General features: G+C 36.3%; 1 protein-coding gene, 1 long non-coding RNA gene and 1 pseudogene across 2 annotated transcripts; 2 read left to right on the top strand and 1 right to left on the bottom strand.

Moving 5' to 3' along the window:
• The first annotated feature begins 343 nt into the window (after positions 1-343).
• Positions 344-22,053, top strand: LOC122019644 (prostaglandin E synthase 2-like). Its single transcript, XM_042577097.1, has 6 exons — positions 344-809; positions 2,350-2,484; positions 2,611-2,686; positions 21,061-21,155; positions 21,353-21,520; positions 21,591-22,053. Exons 1-6 carry the CDS (start codon positions 461-463, stop codon positions 21,749-21,751), a joined length of 984 nt encoding a protein of 327 aa, XP_042433031.1. The 5' UTR covers positions 344-460; the 3' UTR covers positions 21,752-22,053.
• Positions 7,202-14,612, bottom strand: LOC122019647. The gene is made up of 2 exons (XR_006121985.1): positions 14,377-14,612; positions 7,202-7,386 (listed from the first exon to the last, which is right to left on the bottom strand). It is a non-coding gene; the product is annotated as an uncharacterized LOC122019647 (long non-coding RNA).
• Positions 15,254-17,265, top strand: LOC122019646 (annotated as a pseudogene).
• Positions 22,054-22,524: the final 471 nt, after the last annotated feature.

Raw genomic sequence — 22,524 nt, 5'->3', positions numbered from 1 at the left:
TAAAACTGGGTGGATGCGAAACAAAAGAAATTCTAACAGGCGATTAGTTTTGGAGTGCCGATCTAAGTTTTCATCCACCATTAGAATAAATAAGAAAGTACGTATCAACTCAGCTTGTTTTTTAGTCAATCATCTAATAAAAAAATTCATTCACTAATTTGCGCCGAACAAAAGAATCAATTTAAACAATATATTATCCAAAATTGAACGTGTGCATTTATTTGTGAATAATTCTCCCGGTGCCTTTTCGGTGGACGGTGGATGTGTTCCAAAGCCAGCCGCTGAACACGTTAAACTACAAATACGTGTATGATATAAACAAGGATGAACTGGTTCCCGCGGAACACCATAACAAAAACCCTTTCTCATAAGTCATACCGCTTCTTCTAGCCTACACATTTGGCACAACAAAAGCGAGATCTGGGGCATTGGAATCGGAGGATTGCAGCGATCAATCGAGATGCAAGCCACGACAAGGGCCGCCCACCGCCTTGTCTCTCAGTCTCTTCTCCGTTCCAACGCCGCTCGTGCTCCGCTATCCTCCGCACTTGCCTCCCAGAGGACCGTGCCTACCTCCGCCCTTTGTGCCACCGCCTCTGATGTCTTCGTCGCACCCCAGTCGAGACGGTGGCTTTTCCCTCCTCCTGTTTCTTCGAGGAGGTTCCCTGTCTGCTTCGTGGGGGCGTTGTCCTTCTCGATCACCTTAGTCACCGCGGCGGAGGCCAAGGAGCCGCCCTCCCCCGAGCGGATCCCCAAAGATGTTGTTCTCTATCAGTATGAGGCATGCCCCTTCTGCAACAAGGTCAAAGGTAATTCCTTTTCCTTTTTTTATTTGCGCTGGCGCTTATCGATTGATAACCTAGGGCAATTCGTCTATTGCTAACAATTCTCGATTGCTATATGCCACTTCTGTTTCCGTTTTCTGTAGATTTGACGGAAAGTTAGTTGTTTGCTTGACGCAGTATTCGTTTTGAATGCAGTATCAATGAGATAGCACAGGGAGCGCTTCACTTATACCAGTATTGCGCATATATTTCAACGAGTACTGTCCGTTTTTAGCTAGAAACGCAGTTTTTTAGTGGAAACTCCAAATCAACTGAGATTGTGAGAACTTGTTTTATTTGTTTTGCAACGAGATTGAGAAAATGATCAGAGTTTTGTGTCACATTGACATTTGTCTTTTGAATTCGTAATAGTAATAATGATCAAAACTGGTGTCTAGAATGAACATGTCACTTGGTGTTCTCTAGAATGAACAGGTATCAGATAAATCTAAGTAAATTATGCTCTGATGCACGTAGAAACACTGTGACATCAGTTTGCTGAAATAATATTCATTTTGGAAAATCATTTGATCTCAAGGACTCTATATAATATGAATAAGTACGTGCATAACAGATAGCACACTTAAATAATCACCGACCTATTGAGGTTCTGGATAGTTGTAACTTGTAACCATACAAATACAAAGGATGGGACTTATACAGTTTCTACCTTTAATTCCTTATCTTCTCTCTTATCTCCGTGCTCATTAGATCTCACCTTAAATAAATATCAGGAAAATATTCACTGGCTAATATTGTCATCCCCACCTACATCTGAGTTTTCAACCACCATTTAAATGAGATTTATTTCATGCTATGTTTTTTTTAAAGATTGATAATTATCTTAATTGTTGACATGTAACCATCTTTTGTTTAAGTTATAAGGTTTTATTCCTTTTAGCTTTTTATCTGATTTGTCACTGAATTTTTATTTTCCATTGTTGAAACCCCTGATATAATAAAGCAATTCCCCCCCAAATTTTGGTTAATTAGATGTTCATTTTCATTCATTACATTGTTCAAATTTACATACTTTTCTATGCTATGATAATCAACGACCATTGATCCTTTGCTTTTAATTGGCCTAGTCTCAAGAATGGTTGGTTGTTTAGAACTTGGACACAGGATATTTTTTTTTTCTTCTATGAATGTTCATACATAGTCATAAATCAGGCTTCAGGAACAGCTAGAAGCAAGTTTGTTAGGAGAAGACTTCTCTGATTTGGTCATTTACCCCTTTCTTCTTTTCACTATTTTTGAGTTCGTATTGCCTTATCAAAGAGAGTTTTTGGGCGTCTATGACTGATTCCTTTTTCTTCCTTAACTTTTTCTTTTTCTTCTTTTGCTTCTAGGAGGACAAACCTAGTTTTGTCATTGAAAAATGGAATTTTACTGACCTGCTTTCCTGTTTTTGATTCAGTTAAGCAAACACTCTTCATGTTCCTTCAATTGCTGATCTATACCTTCAATTAAATATGGTGGCATTGTGTATGAACTTTTAACATCATTCTGTTTCTACCTACAGCATTTCTTGATTACCATGACATACCATACAAAGTTGTGGAGGTGAATCCTATAAGTAAGAAGGAGATAAAGTGGTCTGATTATAAGAAGGTCCCTATTCTGGTTGTGGATGGAGAACAACTAGTTAATTCATCAGGTTATGATCTTCTTATTAAATTTAATAAATATGAGCTTGATTTTGTTATTTTAGATTTAACAGTCGGTTAGAATGCAAAAAAAAATGTTTACGTGGTTTATCAATATTACATTTTGTTTTATGCAGACATTGTGAAAAACCTAGATAACAGGTTGCATTCCGAGCACTCTGTTCTTGATGAGGAAGAGGCCAAATGGCTTAGGTGTAGTTTCTTTCTTAAATTTTTCAATAAGTTCATTTTATTCTCATTTTTAATTTTCATGGTTTCTCATGTTTAGAAAAAGAATTTTTTTTTTTTGAGAAGTTTGTCTATCTGATACTTGGGCCCATGCAATATTTCATAGCCTTGTGTAAGCTGTATGTCATGTCATTATGTAGTCATACTTGAATATGTGGTCAGATTAGAGATTATGTTACCACATTATACATACACACTTGCATATTTCTTTTTCTCTTCAGTTAATCAACAATACCAAGCTCATTTTTTTGGGTTCAAACAAAATTAATTTTTGCAAGGATAGAATATATGTCACGCCCCAAGGGTATATTTGTCCGCAAAATCGGATAGTACCCTCTAGTGACAATACAAGAAATAATTAGTACCAAACCAATTAAAACCAACACAAATACCAATACAATATAAAAGAATTACTAAGTTACTACAAGCATATGATAATGTATGTATGCATGGATATGTGAATATACTAATCTATGCAAGATAACAATTATACTATTATAACAAAACCTCATTGATTCAATGAGAGAAAGAAAACAATAAACAGCAGTGGAACAGAAAAATAAAACAACTCAAATAGAAATCTAAACTCGAGTGGGACTGACAACCAGGATCTTTGAGCGATAAAACACTTCTTCTATCTGCTAACTTGGAGGTCAAAGAAAAGTAAAGGGTAGTAATGTCACTCCCCGGGGTATAGTTCCCGGTACCCCACTCGGTGACAATATATTATGAGAAATCCTAAGAACCATTTAAACAGAATAATTAGGAAATTTATCAATTTATATATATCATAGTTTTTGTAGATCATAAAACTATACAAATAGACGATATCTGAAATAGAATTACAAAATGTAAATACAATGAAACAAAAGTAAAACAAACCAGGAATCGATACGTCGAGATCTCTAAGCAACTCTATGTAAAGCCAAGACTAACTATAATATCAAAAGAATCCCTGTGTCTGCAAAACTGGAGGCCAAGGAATGTAGAAAGTTAGTCAAATGACTAAGTGGATACTCAAGAAAAATGTGCATGAATTTAATCTTGTTTAAGAAGTTAAAGAAGTAGAGTAAATCACAATCTTTCGTTACAACTTTAGGTTATTCTTAATGTTCTCCATTTATACATATATATGTATAATCATCTTCGGTTATTGTTATCTATAATCAGGTAATATTTTTATATTAGAGTTTAGGATCTTCACCTTATCATCATCAATTAAAATCAATTCTCCAATCTTATTATTTAATCAATCGGTATACAAGTTATCATGGTAATATCAACATGTTATCAATAGTCTAAATCTGATAAATCAACTAAAAAGTGAATCACTGGAGCCAATATCATTAGAGTGTAATATCACATGAATTGACTAAAAGCCTCCTCAGAGTATAAGGCTGTCGCATACGTTATCTGACGTACGGGATATCAGCCCTCACCGATGGAAGACATAATAAACACTGACCGAGGGCTACATCACGCCACCACGCCTCGGGTGTACGGTCAGGTACTCTTGACCGCGGGTCGCTGCACTACCACAATAATATGTGGGTGGTCCAGTACTCCAATCTGGTATAAAGCTAGGCTCATGGTCTTCACTTTTTAATATTCTTCATTTACCATCTTTCTTATTTCACTTTAAGGATTCCATTTTATCCATTTATCATAATTATTCTCTTTTCATATCAAATAGTCAATCAAGTTAACATTTTTGTATCAAGTCTTTTAATTTATCATCCTAGGGTTCACATATAAAAAGCTACAAGTATCAACAGATAGAATATCAAAAGCATGGAGTATAGAAGGTCAAGCAAGTCAAAAAGACAGGTATCAACAGAAGAGTAATTCAGAATATTTATTTAATTTTTAAAACAACCCTTCCCATATTAATCCCAATATGAACTCATATGTGAATAAGAAATAATATCAATTATTTACCCTCCACGATTTTATTATTTTAACCCATTTCACTACTTGTAATATCATTTTAATTCCCTTTTGAAAATAATTATACAAATATATATAATTTTATCATTTCTTTATTCATGCACAAGGATAATTATATGAGTCAAAAGAGATGTACCCATTTTATATATAGCAAAATCTTCAAGTGTCGGCAGGTCACCGTGCTCCACTCGAGCTCGGGTCTACAAACATAATATCAAACATAACTCAAATAATAAAAACACTATCTAATAAGAATAATGACCTAAAATCTAAATATTGTCTATGATTCGAAATCAGTAAATTATTTTGATCTTGCTAGCTCGTACCACTTCACATCCTAAATAAAACCTTTGTTCAATCTAGATAACCCTCCTAACTACACATCAATTAACACGAAGCATAAAATATACCTTCTATGGGTTACTGTGGTTGCTGGAAAAAGAGGACAGTAACTAAGGTTGTTTTCCCTTCGTCGCTGGCCGTCTTAGCTAGCTCCGGCGAGCTCTGGCGAACTCCAGCGGTGTTGCCAAGAAAAGGACAGCAGCTAGGGCTGCTGTTGGAGAAACAAAAGGCAGCAAAATGCTGCTGTTGGTGGGGGAAAAAGGAGAGAGCAACTAGGGTTGCTGCTCTTGGTTGTTGGAGGAGAAGAAAGGCAACAATGTTAGTTGGGGAAGGCTGAAAACAGAGAGGACGGCTGTTGGAATAGTAAGGGGAGAGGAAACCTTTTTCCTTTTCACCGGTTGTCTCGGCAAGCTTCGGCGAAGGCCACAGCTAGCTTTGATGGCTGCTGTGCTTGGTTAGAAAACAGGGCAGCAATTAGGGGCTTCGCTTTCCCCTCTTAGCTAGTGGTTCGGCAAGTTCCGGCAAACTCAAACGAGCTCTGATGGTGCCACCGAGAAGCAGGACAGCAAGGAAGGGGAAGCTTGTTGCTTGTTGCTTGTTGCCGTTGGAGAAGAGCAGAGAAGAAGAAAAGGGGTTGCAAGCTTCGGTGGGGAAGAGAAGAAAAGAGGAAGAAAAAGGAGGAGGTATTTTCTTTTTTTTTAATACTTAACAAGTAAATACAAAATACTCAGGAAGATAGTGTATGATACTAATATAAGGAGATTAAAGGGATACAATTTGGGCAATACTACTTACTACAAAAGTAAGGGCAACACTATAATCATCTGCTAACAAAAACATAACAATAATATAATCCTCTACTTACCTGCTCAGCTGTGTATAATACAATGAGCAATGATAAGTAATGATTAACATGGACACTGCACATAATAGACATGTACAAATGCACATAACAGAAATAAATAATCCTACATGGGAGCAATCGCTCCACCACAAGAAGTACAAATGACCAAGACATCAAACTATCTAGCTATGGACTGCAGGAGAAACGTTCTACCACGAATGGTCTCGTGGGCAGTCCAGGGTATAGCAATCATATAATAACAATGTAGCAAGCATATCACAAATATATATGATAAACATATCACATGAATATGCAATATCTCATAAGCATATACCAAGGTCATTGTCGGCACACAACTTCAGCTACCACTAGGGATGACAATGAGTCGGGTTTGAGTCAGATTATATATCCTCCGTTCCCCTCCCCATTTATTATATCAATCCCCATTCCCATCCCTATCCCCATCGGATTTTCAACTTTCATTCCTATACCCATCGGGATCGGATATTCATCCTCATATCCATACCCATCAAAGGATCGAATATCCTGTATACAAATAATTTTATTCGATATTTATCATCAAACCATCATAACACATTCAATTTATGGATTTAAAAAACATTCAAAAAATAACGCCTTAGAAATATATCATATTGAAGGTACAAATAAAAGAACTAAAAATTAAATGGAGTCAAATAAAAATAACTTAGTTCAGTCGACTAGTTACTTCCACTAGTTTGAGAATAGAACAAGAATGAATAATTAGATGCAATTATTCTGAACATATGAATTTATTCAAAAAGGAGATTAAAACAACCGTCTCAAATACTCGAACTATCCTTCTCAAACTATCACAGAGATATGAAGTTAAGGGATGGTTACAAAGAAACTCACTCTTAATTCAGACTAATGGGTAAAAATAACAAAAAAAATCTACATTATCAATATGTAAGAGCAGCAATAGTACAATCCTCGTTGCCATTCACAAGTCAAATGAACACAAGCACCATTGGATTCACATAAAAGAGAGAATCAAGCAGTACGTTATCTACATTTTTCACTATGCAAAGAGAGAATCAAGCACAGTTTGCATTCACAAGTCAAGTGGACACAAGAACAAGAAAAGATGAAAAGTTAAAAACCTGATGGATAGTCCCATACAAAAAAATGAGCCAACATAAAACAATCTTATTTATTTACTTCTCTCTGATGCAAAATAAAAGAATACTACCACAACAAGAAATCACGAATCTTAATTATTTAAGATTGACTACATATATGTTTATCAACAGTAATCACACATAATAACATAAGATTATCATTCATCATACTGCCAACTACTATCATTCAATAAAAACATATTAGAATTAACATCATATTCAAAAAAATATAATTCAACAAAAACATATTAAACATCTATAGGCTACTTCTAATTTTGTTATATTTAAACATCATCTTCCAAAAAGCAAACTAGACCAGTTTCAACTCTAAACTAATTGTAAATTTCTTCATCACTTGACATTGTAGTGTCCTGCAAAAATTCAAAATGATGAAGAAAAATATAAATAATTGACCCAATAGTTCAGTATCAAATTTAACAAAATTAATGTATTAAAAAAGTAATCCATTAGTATCCATCAATATCAATAGTATCCTCATCATATTCAATTGAAGAGTAATATGCTTCTGTTTCTTGTGAAGTTGTAGCTACAAAATTCAATGAAGAAGACAAATCATTATTGTAGATTATAAAAAAAGAATATTTTCGTTCAAAAACAATAAAAACTAATTTACAATTTATATTACCTTGTTTCTCATTTCATAACCAACTTTGAGTGCATATCAATACTTCTACGGGTTTCGGATGAAGCCTGCTTCTACGAGGACTCACCAATCTACCACTTGTACTAAATGCAGATTCTGAAGCCACAGTCGATATTGGAATAACAAGTAAATCTTGTGCCATCCTCATCGAAGTGGGATACTTGATTCCATTAGTCTTCCACCACTCCAATATGTCAAAATCGACATTTCTCGGTAGCACTTTGTCTTCCAAATAATGATCTAGTTCTGTCTTTATATAGGTGTTATTGTCATACTCAAGTGCTACTTCTTTATCAAAACTATCCAAAAAATCATCAGAACTTGTATTCAATCTAGTCTCCATTGATCTTTTTTCTACACTAGCATGACCATTATTATCTGTGTACTCTTGAAGCAAATCATAACACATTTTTTGAATCTTTCTAACAGGTTCTCTAAAGTAAATCTCTCCATGTGTTCTTTTGAAACAATATTCCACCAACTTTGTCTTATATTTTGGATCTAAAATAGTAGCTATTCCCATAACTCCATGAATATCAGACCAATATTTCTCAAATTTGGAAAGCATCTGTTCAATCATAGAAGAAATATCCTTATTAGGGGATGTGATTGACTTTAGCAACGAAACATTAATTTCACAAACCTTAGAAAAAAAGATATTTGTTCTGCGATACTTTCTTTCAAAAAATATTTTAGTCATAGAATAAAAGACTTTCAACATTTGAGATGCCCCTTCGGCTAACAACCACTCATCATTTGCTGGAAAACATTTATATGATGAATCATGAAATCTCAAACGAGCAAACACATTTTTAAATGATATACAGTTATGAGTATCAAATATGTTGAGTTCAAACAGGTTTACAACCAGGCACCAATTTTTTAGCATTCAAATTGCGTACTATAATATGTGCCACATCATCAAACTTTTGCTCTCTTTTAGGAGATGCTCTCCAATATGTGACACTTTCACGAATTTTCTCAACACTAGGTGCAATGACATCCAAATCATCTTGGACAACTAAATTCAAAATATGAGCAACATAATGCATATGAAATAAAGACCCTCCTAGTATAAGTGTAGAATGATCAAGCTTATGCATCACATAATTTTTAAGAGAATCATTAGTGGAGCAATTATCAATAGTAATGGTGGATATGCTCCTATCAATATTCCAATCAATCATAGACTTGACTATCACATTAGCAAGGGCTTCTTAAGTATGTGGAGAGTGATCATAAGCAAACCTACATAATGAAAATACAATAATATATATGTAAATATATGTTTAATTGAAAACATAAAAAAATGTGAAAAATATTACATATTTGAGTGACAAACAGAAAATATACCTCAAAATGCGACTTGCCAAAGTCCAATTATTGTCTATGAAATGGGTTGTCAAAGCTAAAAATCCCTTCCTCTGATTAGATGCAGTCCACATGTCAGTGATTAAAGCAATTCTCCTTTATTAGATTCCAACAAGGTCAATATTTTTGCTTGTTCATAGTCATACATTTTTCAGTATATCACTCTTGATGGAATTGCGACATAGAACCTTAAACAAAAGTTGAAGACTTGCTAAAAGTTTACAAAATTCATGATGCTCCACTATTGTCAATGGATACTCATGTAAAATTATAATTTTAGCAAGAATACACCTTGATGTTTCTGGGTCACATTGAAAGCCTTTAATAGCAAAATCACCCTTGTGTTGCTCTTTAATTAATATTTTCTGCCTTATCTCACTAACAATTCGTCTTGGACAAATTTTAAAATGATCACGCAAGTGTGTTGTCCCATATTTACTGTTTCCAGAGAGTGGTTTCTTACAATAGTTGCAATTGCCTTGTCTATTCCTTCAATTTTCTTTCTTTCAAAATGATTCTAAACTGCAGATGTCGTCTTTCTCTTTCTTGTTGCACTAGGAGAGGCATTAGTAACAAATGCCATATTTTGTGGAACATGTGGTACCTCATGATTTGTTGGAATTTCATTTTCTATTGTAACATTCGTTGGAATTTCATTTTCTGTTGTAACATTTATTGGATCCATTTTATAGACCTGAAAATGATGTGTAATGTAGGTTAAAAAAGAAAAGACAATCTAAAATAAGATTGAATAACGTAGAGAAAACAACAATGACTTTTTAGTTCAAACTTCAGATAAATGAAAATAAAGTTTAGAAATAACATTAACCGTTTCTTATTTTTGGACTCTTGTCTTCGAATAATATTAAAAAGTCTTAAAACCCCAAGTCAAAATCATTAAAAAGTAAATAATGACAAATACCTTGAAATTGGGATTTCAAAGTTGCCTCGAAATTAGAATTTCACCATCTTTTCATCCAAAAATCCCCTTAGTTATAGTTTTGAAAATGGAAAAGGAGGCGTCGACAATGGTTTGAGAGGGAGAAGAGAAATCACATAATAATGGGTTTTGAGAAAACGAGGGGAGAAACCGAGAGCTTTAATTGGGATTTTAACTTATATATATCTAGTCGAATTTTATCAGATCTGCCTTTATACCCAAAAATCCCCATACCCGATTGCCCAATTATTTAATTGGGTCTAAAAAATCCTTCCATACCCTCCTCCATTCGAGTTGGGTATCAAATCCTCCATCAAGTTCCTAGGTACCACTACTCTGAGTAGCCGAGTGGGTGGACCCTCTCCATGACACCGAGTGGCCGAGTGAGTAGTTGCAATCTCATCAAGAGAATACTAGTCTACCAATTTCATCAAGAGAGTACTAGCCATCTAATTGTAACATCTCAACTAACTCGATGACATTATCATAAATACATGAAAACATGTCACAATCAAGTAGTCCTATATGACAGTCCGACAAGATAACATAGTAGAATATTCTACTACTTTGCTACAGTATAACATCTATTGCATATAGGCATGAGCCTAAGCATATAACTATATACTACGGTATAAATGCACAAGCGAAAGTTTACAAGTACACTATGGTTTGGTATATTCTATATATATAACCAATTCCAACATGAAAACCAAGAAGACTGCATAGATATCAATACTGACAAACAAATAAGGACAAGCAACAAAGATCAATCACAAGAACAATATAGAGTGGATATAAGGTAAGCAAGTAGTTGCTACCTAATCAACATATAACAATAAATAATCATGTACTAAGATTAGAGACACTATAGAGGTCAAAGCAGGAACTATCCATGGCTGCCTTATCCATTTTCAAGTCTGAAAGTCACATTGAGCTCAAATCCTACATGCATATGAAACTGAGCCAATCTAAATACTAAAGTAATTCTATTAACAATCTAGTTGACTATCAAGTTAATTAAACTAGCTTAGATAACTCATTACACTAATTAATCTTACTTCATTACACTTATTAATAATTACTAATTAATCACCTAATTATTTTTGATTACCTTTAATTAATCACATATCATTTAATTAATCAAATAAACTCTACTTAACAATTTGATTAATCTATGAATTAAATCAAATAACTTACTGTTCATTAATCAACTCTAATTATCTTACCTTATCCAACGATGGTTGTGGGAATTGTCTGATGATGGGAACGTCGGTGTTAAGGAAACAGAGAGGGGGTGATTAGAGCAAATGCGCGGCACGCGTATGTCGCTTGCGCTTGGGAAGGAAAGAAAAAGACAGCGGCAGCCGGAAGGTTGGGCAGCGCGGCGATGATGCACAGACATGCCAACATCCACGGAAGGTTGCTTCGTTGTGGATAGAGTAGGCAACGGCCTGAGCAGCTGGGAAGGGCACACAACGTCGCAACAGACGATGTGCATGCAGCAGCAACGCAGTGTCGCGACAATGTGACAGTGAGTTGCTACGGCGGTGTGCACGACGAATGTGAGCTCATCCGGAGGAAGCGACATAGAGGAGCGATAGGTTGTAAGCGAGCAAAGGGAGCAGCGTCGGTGTGGGCTTGCACACGTTGATGGAGTAGCGCTTGTTTTGGCCACGGAAACGATGCGTGAGTGTGGGCAGAGCTGCGCTGGCGGTTGGTTGGCTTTGATTGGGTGGCGGTCGGCTACATTCGACGTCGACATTGGGGGCGGAGAGTTGCTGGGCGACGTTGTCGTCCTTGTGGCGGAAACACTGCGTGCGTAGGGAGGAGAGAGGGGTGGAACTTAGGGTTTGATTAAAAAATCTTAGGTTTTATGCTCAATTAACTCCTACTTTAATTGAGTATTTTAAACTGGCTTTATCTCTTACCCATTTATCACCATAAAATATAAAAATATTCATTTAAAATCCAAATTTTTTTAGAAATTTCTATAAATTCATATAAACCTATTCCATCTTAATTTCTCACTAATATAAATTTATTTTTCCTAAATAAATTTAATTATGTTAAATTTTTAATTATTTTAATCCTTATTTATATTTTTGGTATATTACAATATAGGTAAAGGAGTGGACAAAACATGAAGAAATACTTGGTTTGATTTATTATTAAGTAAATGCAAATAGAAAATGTTGTCAAAATAAGAAAAGTTATCATTCATTTACAAGTTTACACACTATGCATTTTACGGAGAACTCAATCTACATCGCTTTTCATTGGGGGGCCAACTGGTAGAATCAGGGGATTGGAATGACAAACTATTCTAGGAACATATTTTAATTAGATAATTTTCTATTAGTGACTATGTTTACATTATCTTCTGTGTTATTCATTGGCTAACTGACTGTTGCCTTCATACATTGTGTCAAATTTTGCCTTGTCTTGCCTCATGCCTTTACGTTGAAACACTTAGAATATGTCATCTCGAAGAACATTCACCTGTATTTCTTAGTATATATCTCTGGTCCTTTATATATTGTCTTATTATTTTATAAAATGTCAAACATCACAAGATTTATCATCGAAGTCTTAGTAAATTGTTACAGCAAGGTCCTAGACGGTACGTGCCATTGCCATAAATTGCTTTTGCAAACTAATCTTGCTTTAATATGTGTCATTAGGCAAATATTTCAACAAAACTTGTCTTTATCTTCAAGTTTGTTGATTCCTTGATTAATCTTCAAAAGTCTCTTGCTATAGTCTATCATATATGCCAAGGTGGCAAGCAATGCCAAAAAAAAAAGGACAGTTCGGTGCACGAAACTCCCACCAATGAGTGTTGGTCCGAGTGCGGCCGATAAGAGGGGGTGAATTGCCTGAAATGAAAAACGTATCATTCTCAAAGATTTCGACTTAAATTAATAAAAACACTTTAAAATGAAACTAAAATGCATAAGAAATAAGTACGAGACAAAAAGGATTACTTGATTTACAACCAGGGAGGTTGCTAATCCAAGGAAAGTGAAGCTCAACTAGTCGACTCCTTCGACACAAGTCGAAGGCAGAGAAACCTTGTACAGAATGTTGATAGAACAAAACAGAAACAGAAAACTTGAATACAGAAAGTGTTGTTCTGAATGAAGAAGACCAAAGCTCTATTTATAGCCCATTAGTCGAAACTAGCCGTTTGCTGACGTGGCATCTCCGGGCGCCTAGACCCTCTTCGGGCACTTAGACCCTCTTCGGCGCCCAGTGCGGCAAACTTTATCTCTACGTAATGGCTTCGCAATGGTTTTGAGATCAAATTTTTCCATGTTTGGGCGCCCAGATCGTTGCTAACGTGTACCCGAAGGTGATCCACAACAACGACACTGCGATGAGGCACCTGTCAGGCGCCTTGGAGGTTCGGGCGCCTAAACCATCTAGTCCGGGCACTCGGATGGTCTGGGTGCTCGAATCGGTTAGCCATGCGCTGACCGTCGGACGCCTTCTTTGGTCACTGGCTTCTTCTCCGATCGCTTGGGTGATCCTCCGGTCTTTCAAAATTTAGCTCACTCGAACCTAACTCCGGCCTTCTCCTCGAACTGTCTTCCGTTGCGGCTTCTTGTCCCTCGAAAGCGCCGCGCGTGTCCTTCTCGCTCCACCAGTGTACTCTTTTGCAGCTTCTCGTCCCTCGGATGCACCGAGCCTATCAACTCGATTCCCGTGTCATCCTTTTCGTCCGCTGTGTCTTCCGCTCGACTTCTTGTATTCCTAAGTTCCTGCATACTTAGACACAAGGATCAAAATACCACCTAACTTAATCCGGTTGATCATATCAAAACTTATCCGGGGTACTTACAATCTCCTCTTTTTGATGTGCATCAATCCCAGTTAAATTTAGGGTGAAATAGACATAAAAATTTATTTAACAGAAATAGATTGACATGAATAAAGCAATTTAAGTTCAACTAACATTTTGCAAATAAGTTCGAACTTTACCCCTCTAATTTCTTCCCCTTAGATCACACTAAAAATAGGAGTAAATATCAAAAATAAATTTGGAAAAAATTCTAAGGGATACATAAACAGTGACCTGGGTTGTTAAAGGCGTGCCTGAGGCGCGCCCGAGGCGCTAGGCGCACAAGGCGCTGGGAAGAACGCCTCTTCCCACGCGAGGCGGGCGCTGCTCGCCAGGCGCGCGCTTAGGCGCGCCTCGTGCGCCTTTGCACGTCAACGAAGGCGCAATCAAGGCGCGATCGAGGCACCGTGATCGATCGTGAACAGATATGGATTTTAAACCCAAAAAAAAACATTCCAAATCAACGTTATTTGGAATTAGGGCACGGGAAATAGGAGAAGAAAACGCAGGAAGGTGGAAGAGAACGCAGGAAGGGAGGAAGAAACCTGAACCCTTTTTCATCCGTCGCCGTTGCGCCATCGCTGAGGAAGAAACCCAAGTCCATCGCTGTCGCGCCATCGCTGAGGAAGAAATCCAAGTATGTTTTCCTTCTTTTTTTCCTGTTTTTTCTGTTCTTCACTTCGTCTTCTTCGTCTCTTCTTCTTTTTCGTCTATCATCATCTTCTTCTTCTCTTCTTCTCTTCGCTTCTTCTCTTCGTTTCTTTTTCTTCTTCGTTTCTATATCTTTTTTTCTTCTGCAGTTCTTTCTCTTCTTTTCTTTGTGTTGCTGCTGTACAGTTCGTGTTCTGCTTTGCTGTGTTGCTGCTGTCCAGTTTCGTGTTCTGCTTTGCTGAGCTGCTGTCCAGTTCGTGTTCTGCTTTGTTGTGATTCTGTCCAGTTCATGTTCTGCTGTGCTACTGTCCGGTTTTGTTTTATTTTGGTTTTCTGTTTTTTAATTTTTGCAGGTTGTGTGTTTGCTTACTGCTGTCCGGTTTTTAAATTTTGTTGCTGTGCTGCTGTTCATATTGGTGCTGCTGTTTTTTAATTTTTGCAGGTTGCATTTTTACTTTCTAGTTCCTACTGCTGTCCGGTTTTTTAATTTTGTTGCTGTGATGTTGTTCGTATTGGTGCTACTGTCTGCTGTCCGATATTTCATTTTTTTACTGTTTTTTTATTTTTGTTTGTCTTGTTTTGCTTTTTGTTTTTTTACTATTGCTGGTACTGTACAGTGTACAGTACTTTTCTATTGCTGGTACCATATTAATTTTATTTTATTTTTAATTTTTCAGATTATTTTCTTGTTCAATTATCATGGAAGGTAGTAGTGATACTCCAACATATATATCAAAAGATCCGGAATGGAATTATTTTCAAAGAGTTAATCCGGATAATAAAAATGATTTAATTTGTAACTTTTGTCAAAAAGTTACAAAAGGGGGTATTTATCGTGCAAAACAACATCTTGTTGGGGGGTTTCGAAATACTACGACTTGCAAAAAATGTCCACCTCATGTACGTGAAGAAATTAAAAATTTCATGGAGAAAAAGGCAGAGAAAAGTAATCTTTCTCAACTTGCGACATTGGACTTTGAGGATGTAGACCCTCTTGGTGATGATATTGATATGGATAATATTGGAGCTAAAGGTGTGCCGCCTATAAGTACAAGTACAAGTTCTAGATCAGTGAATATGCAAAAAAGGCCCAGACAAATAGGTCCAATGGATACGTATTTTGCTCCTAATGTACAAAAAATTGTTGAAAGTAGAAAGGGTAAAGAAAGACCATCTACGATAAATGAGGCATACAAGAAAGAATTGAGGGAAAAAGCTTGTATGACCATAACTGAGTGGATGTATGATGCGGCAATTCCATTTAATGCCGTTAATTATTCAAGCTTCAAAAGAATGTTGGACTTGGTTGGCCAATATGGTATAGGTCTAAAAGGACCTAGTTATCATGAGGTGCGGGTTCCTTTTCTAAAAAAGGCGGTTGATAGTGTGACAAATGATTACATTAAGTCGTGTGAAACAGAATGAGCCAAGTATGGTTGTAGTTTGATGGCAGATGGGTGGACAGACAAAAGGCAGAGAACATTGATTAATTTTTTAGTGAATTCTCCTAAAGGTTCAGTTTTCATCGAATTGGTTGATGCTTCTGATTATGCAAGGACTGGAGAGAAAATATTTCAGTCGCTTGATTGATTTGTGGAGCGCGTAGGAGAAGTCAATGTTGTTCAAGTTGTTACAGATAGTGCAAGTAACAATGTGCTTGCTGGTAAGAATTTATTTAATTCTTTCTTATCAATATGCTTTTTCTTATATATGTTAAATTTATTTACTTTTCTAACTTCGTTTGTAGGAAAATTATTAGAAGCAAAAAGGCCACACTTGTATTGGACTCCTTGTGCTGCTCACTGCGTTGACTTGATCTTAGAAGATATAGGGAAATTGCCTGATTTTAAAGCAACATTGAAGAAGGCAATGAGTGTGAATGCTTACATTTATGTTCGCCCCGGCATGGTAAATATGTTGAGGCAATTCACAAGACAAAAAGAGCTTTGTCGGGCAGGTGTCACAAGATTTGCTACAACTTTTCTTACTCTTGAAAGGATGCACCTACAGAAGCAAAATTTAAGAAAAATGTTCATTTCAAAAGATTGGACAGAAAGTAAATGGGCAAAAGAAGCGGCGGGGAAGAAGGTAGCTAAAATTATCATGACACTTAGATTTTGGAGCAGTATTGTGATATTTTAAAAATATATGGCCCTTTAGTCCGTGTTCTGAGACTGGTTGATGGCGAAAGAAAACCTACAATGGGCTATATTTATGAGGCTATGGATAGGGCAAAAGAAACAATTATGAAGGCTTTCAAGGAGAAAGAAGAGAAATACAAAGAAGTGTTTGAGATCATTGATGCGAGATGGGAATGTCAACTTCATCGGCCTCTGCATGCTGCAGGACATTATTTGAATCCAGAATATTTTTATTCATACACAGATTCAAATATCTGTGGAGAAGTGGTGAATGGTTTGTTTGAAACTATGGAGAGATTGGTTTCAAGCGCCGCCGAGCAAGATAAAATCACTACCCAGCTCTCTATATATCGAAAGGCAGAAGGGCTATTTGGGAGGAATGTAGCAATTAGACATAGAAGAGCATTATCTCAAGCAGAATGGTGGGAATGCTATGGAGCAAATACCCCAGAATTGCAAAAGTTTGCTATTAAAGTGCTTAGCCTCACTTGTAGTGCTTCTGGTTGTGAGCGCAATTGGAGTGTATTTGAGCAGGTATGTAATAAATATAAATGTTTGATACTATTAGTATGCTACTTTTATAAGTAGAAAATATTCTTTGATATTTTATTATACTTATTGTGATTTTTGACATTTTGTAGATTCACAGCAAAAAAAGAAATAGGCTAGCTCAACAGCACTTAAATGATTTGGTATTTGTGAAATACAATCGTGCCTTAAAGCTTCGGTATGATGCACGTGATAAGATTGACCCCATCTCTTTGACAGATATTGATGATAGTAATGAATGGTTGATGGGTAGAATGGATGGAGAAAGTGATAATGAAGAAGATGAGTTGGTTTTTGAAGGTGATGACTTGACATGAGATGTCGTTGCTAGAGCTAGTGGAGCTGAAGAGCCTGAATATTGTACTAGAGGAAAAAATATTGAAACCATGACCTCTAGTTCAAATGCTAGGCCTAAACAAGTCGAGAAGGGAAATGCATCTTCCTCTATGAGACACTCATCTCTAAGATTTAGAGATGAAGAAGAAGAAGAAATTGAATTTGAAGAAGATGAAGATAACGAAGAAGAAGAATACAATGAGGATGATCTTGAGCTTGATGATTAATTTTACGTATTACACTTGTTTTGATGGACTTTGTTAGTTTAAATTAGAAAGTTGAAACTTGAAAGTTTGAAACTTTTATTAATTTTATCATGGTGTTGTTTTGCTTGTTATATTTGATATTGATGTGTGTGGAATATTAATAGTTATCATATTTGACATAGTATAAGAGTGTGGCAATAGTCTGGTAATCATCAACCTCATGTTCAAGAGGCGCGCGCCTCGGGCGCGCCTCGCGTCTCGGGCTCTAGGAGCTTTTTGCGTCTCGGTGCGCCTCGCACCTCTAACAACACTGACAGTGACTAACACTTTGAAAAATTCTGGAAATTATTTTTCGAAAATCTAAATTTTTACGAATTAAAAACCATTTAAAAAAACAATTTTAAAATATATTTTATTATTTGAAAAATTTGGAATTTTTTTTGTCAATGTTAAATACAATAATACAGAATAGTGATAAAATTTTCACGAATGATCATGATTCGTATAAGTAATAATAAATTGTTTTTGTTAAGCTCGAAAAATCTTGTAACTCTTTCTAAGTATATAAAACAGAGAGATATCTATTGAGAAATTAAATTTTCGAATATTGAATTTTTGAGAATTTTTAATGTTAAATATTAATATTTTGACAAAAAATTCGTAGAAAATTAATTAATGTTCAGAAAATTTTGAAAAAAAATTCTTTTGACAGACGACATAATATTTTATCATAAAAAAATAATTTTTCAAAAAATAAATGTGAGAAATAATTTTAATTTTGAAAATATAATTTTTGTTGAAAAATTCATAAAAAATAATATGGTGGTAAAAAAATTTCAAATTTTTTCTATTAATAGATAATGTTTCTATTTTTCACAGATAAAATTTTGAGCAAAAATATGACTAGAAAGTTGACAAAATAATTGATTTTACGAAAAAGAATAAATCAAGCAAATTAATTTACTAGCATGCATATGAAATTAATTTATTGATCTAAGCATGATTTTGTTATTTAAAATAAATGATTTCCTACTGGATTAACTAAATATTTTCTAGAAATTAATTTTCTATTTACTTTTGTGATTTGACCCTTATGGTTTCTAAAATACTAACTAAGCCTAATGATATTTAAAATTTCTTTCTAGGGCATGTAAAAAATTTGAGGATGAATTATCTTTTTCTAGCTTTTCTATTTTATCTATCAATTTTATATTTTCATCTATTAATTTCTCAAATTCTTCTGTTAGGTATCCATATTCTTTCTTTGAGTTTTCATACTTTGCTCTCTTTTTATATAAGGATCTACTTAGCATTTGCACAATTTTATATAATTGCTCTGGAGGAAGCTTACCTAACTTACCGTATCATATTCGTTGGTAGACGCTCCTCCTTCATTACTGCTTTCTTCTGTAGTGTCTCCTCCCTTCATCGATGCTCATTTCTTAGGTGCTTTCGTCGTCTTCGGGTAGATACTTGGCAATTAGTGTTGTTCCAGTAATCTCTTTGGTCCCGGGCTCTTCTGAAGATGAATCGGTATCCAATAGCAGAATCAGATTCTTCTCCCTTTTTTTGTTCGTAGAGCGTCAAGAACTTTTCCCAAAGTTATTTTGCACAGTGGTAGTTGCAGATTTTGTCGAGTTCCTGAGCAAGTAGAACGCTCATAAGGTGGAACTCGGTCCTACCATTTGCCATAAATTTGTCGTGCTGCTTCTTAGTCCAAAGATGCTCCTCTAAGTTCTTTTCCATCTTTGGTTTTAGGGACTTCAAAATCAAATTTCATAGAAAGCATTATATCAAAGTCAGTTCAGAAAAATACCTCTATTATTCTTTTTCAGAACACGAACTCCTCCTCGAACGTTGGTGGGTAGACGCTAGCTCTGGTCATCTTGTTGCTTCAGTTGACAACTAGTCCTTCTAAGGTAGTTGGGCGTTGATACCAATTGTTGGTCCTGGTGCGGCCAGTAAGAGAATTGTCGGAAATGAAAAACATACCCTTCTCAAAGCTTTCGACTTAAGTTTATAAAAACACTTTAATAAATGAAACTAAAATGCATAAGAAATAAGTACGAGACAAAAAAGATTTACTTGATTTGCAATCGGGGAGGTTGCTAATCCAAGGAAAGTGAAGCTCAACTAGTAGACTCCTTCGACACAAGTCGGAGGCGGAGAAGCCTCGTACAGAACGTTGAAAGCATAGAACAGAAATAGAAAACTCGAATACAGAAAGTGTTGTTCTGAATGAAGAAGACTAGGGCCCTATTTATAGTCCACTGGCCGAAACTAGCCGTTTGCTGACGTGGCATCTTCGGGCGCTTGGACCTCTCCGGGCGCCCAACGAGGCAAACTTGATCTCCATGCAACAAATTCGAGATCGAATTTTTCCATGTCCGGGCACTTGGACCATGTCTGGGCTCCTGGACTGTTGCTGATGCGGACCCGAAGGTGATCCACAACAACAACACTGTGACGAGGCGCCTGTTAGGCGCCTTGGTGGTCTGGGCACCTTGACCATCTAGTCCGGGCACTCGGACGGTCCGGGCTCTCGGACCAACTAGTCCAGGCGCCCAAATCAGTTAGCTATGCGCTGACCGTCCGGTGTCTTCTCCGGTCACTAGCTTTTTCTCTGATTGCTTGGGTGATTCTTTGGTTTGCTAGAATTGAGCTCACCAGAATCCAACTTCGGCCTTCTTCTCGAGTAGTTTTCTGCTCCGGCTTCTCGTCTCTCGAAAATGCCACGCGTGTCCTTCTCGCTCCACCGGTGTACTTTTCCACAACTTCTCGTCCATTGGATGCACCAAGCCCGTCGACTCGATTCCTGTGCCATCCTTCTCGTCCGCTTCGTCTTCGACTCGACTTCTTGTGTTCCTAAGTTCCTGCACACTTAGATACAAGGATCAAAACACCACAGAACCTAACTTAACCCGATTGATCACATCAAACTTATCGGGGTACTTACAATGAGGGGTTCCAGGGATCGGTATGATGATTTTGGATCTATTATACGCAGTCTTACAAGAAAAACACCAAGAAAAAAAAAGAAAAGAATGGAGTGTGAGCATAATAATGGTTTAGGTGGTCTAGCATAAGTAAACAACAAGACAGTAAATTACCAAATTCCAACTCGTCCTCCTATGTTATCAAATTCGAATCTCATAAATTGTTATCTTGATTATGGGATCATTAGCAATTATATGCTGAAAAATAAACTCAATTATAGAGAAGACATTGTACTTAGACTAGCATGTTAAGTGGAGGAAATAAATCATTTGTTGGTAGTTGTTCATCTTGAGCTCTAGTAGTCTATAATTCTGCCATAGTTTATTTATTAGTATTTTTCTTCTTGTAGGTGGGTTGACGATCACCTTGTCCATATGTTGTCGCCAAATATATACAGAACTACTTCAGAGGCACTGGAATCTTTTGACTACATAGCTAAGCATGGTAAGGCAATGTTATTTGGTACTAAAGAGATGATGTTTAGTGCAATACTCTTGCCTGGTTTCTTCAGTGGTAATTTTTAGAATTTTTCACATAAACTTGCAAATGCCTAATAACTTGTAGCCAGACATTTGCATTCCATCGTTCTGTCAATTTTAATAGTGGAACTTAATCTCACATATGAAACGGTTTGGCTCCAGGGAACTTTAGTTTTACAGAGAGATTCACTGTGAAATACGCCGGAGCTGCAATCATGTACATGGTGTCCAAGAAGCTGAAGAAGAAATATAACATTACTGATGAACGCGCTTCATTGTACGAAGCTGCACAAACATGGACAGCAGCTCTCGAGGGCAGAGATTTTCTTGGTACCACCATCTCTTTAAGTTCCTTTAACTTTCTTGGTTTCATGCTTGTAATTAAATTACTTTTGACCAGGTGGCTGTAAGCCTAACTTAGCTGACCTTGCTGTTTTCGGTGTTTTGAGGCCGATACGGTACCTGAGTGCTGGCAAAGATATGGTCGAGAACACTAACATCAGCGACTGGTACCAAAGAATGGAAACTGCTGTTGGAGAATCAGTTAGGATAACAATTTAGCATGCAAGTACCTTTTATTTCTTTAATAAATAGGTGTTCTTCTTGTTAGAATTTTATCCCTATGGCATGGCAAAACAATAGCCAGACATAGTTCCGGAGACAGTTTGAGCTATTAAAATCTGTCTCGGGATGTTTTGTGACTCTTACAACATTTGTTTGGATGCTTTATTCTTCTTAAAAACGAATAATCATTATATGTATGACAATTTTAACAAATCATTCTTGGCAATTTCATTTGCCTATCGTTATTATATTGTTTATCCGATCTTTGAGGGTAATATGTTTTTTTGTTGAACTAAAAACATGACGTGTTTATAACATGTTATTTAATGTTATCTGTGTTTATGACCCGAGTAGTATGTATGTATATGTGTCGATGATACATTGTATGAATCACCACCTGCATTAAAAATGACAAGAAGCCACATGTATAGTCCGAGTGTATGTATAGTATAATCGTGCTTCTCCTATTGATGGAATGATGATCCTTTTGCGTCTTTGTTTTTTCGGTGTAAATGAACACTGTTTTTGCTTCTGATGCAAGAGCCATAGAAAATAAATGGTTAATGCCATGCTTCAATCCCAGCTTGATTAATGGTAAGCGAAAAAGATACAGATTCACTTTTGGAATCCATGCTGGTCTTCTGACACGCATCTCACTAGTGCTTTCTACTTTGCATAGTGCACGCGTCCATTAATATCTATACATTAGTCCACGCCAAGGGAATCTGCTACTCCAGCGACCAGGACATTCCGTTCCCATCGATACCGCC

The sequence above is a fragment of the Zingiber officinale genome, chromosome 9A, assembly GCF_018446385.1.
Source record: "Zingiber officinale cultivar Zhangliang chromosome 9A, Zo_v1.1, whole genome shotgun sequence".
Lineage (NCBI taxonomy): Eukaryota > Viridiplantae > Streptophyta > Magnoliopsida > Zingiberales > Zingiberaceae > Zingiber > Zingiber officinale.
Note: the sequence above shows the minus strand (reverse complement) of the source record. Positions and strands in the feature narration are given on the sequence as shown.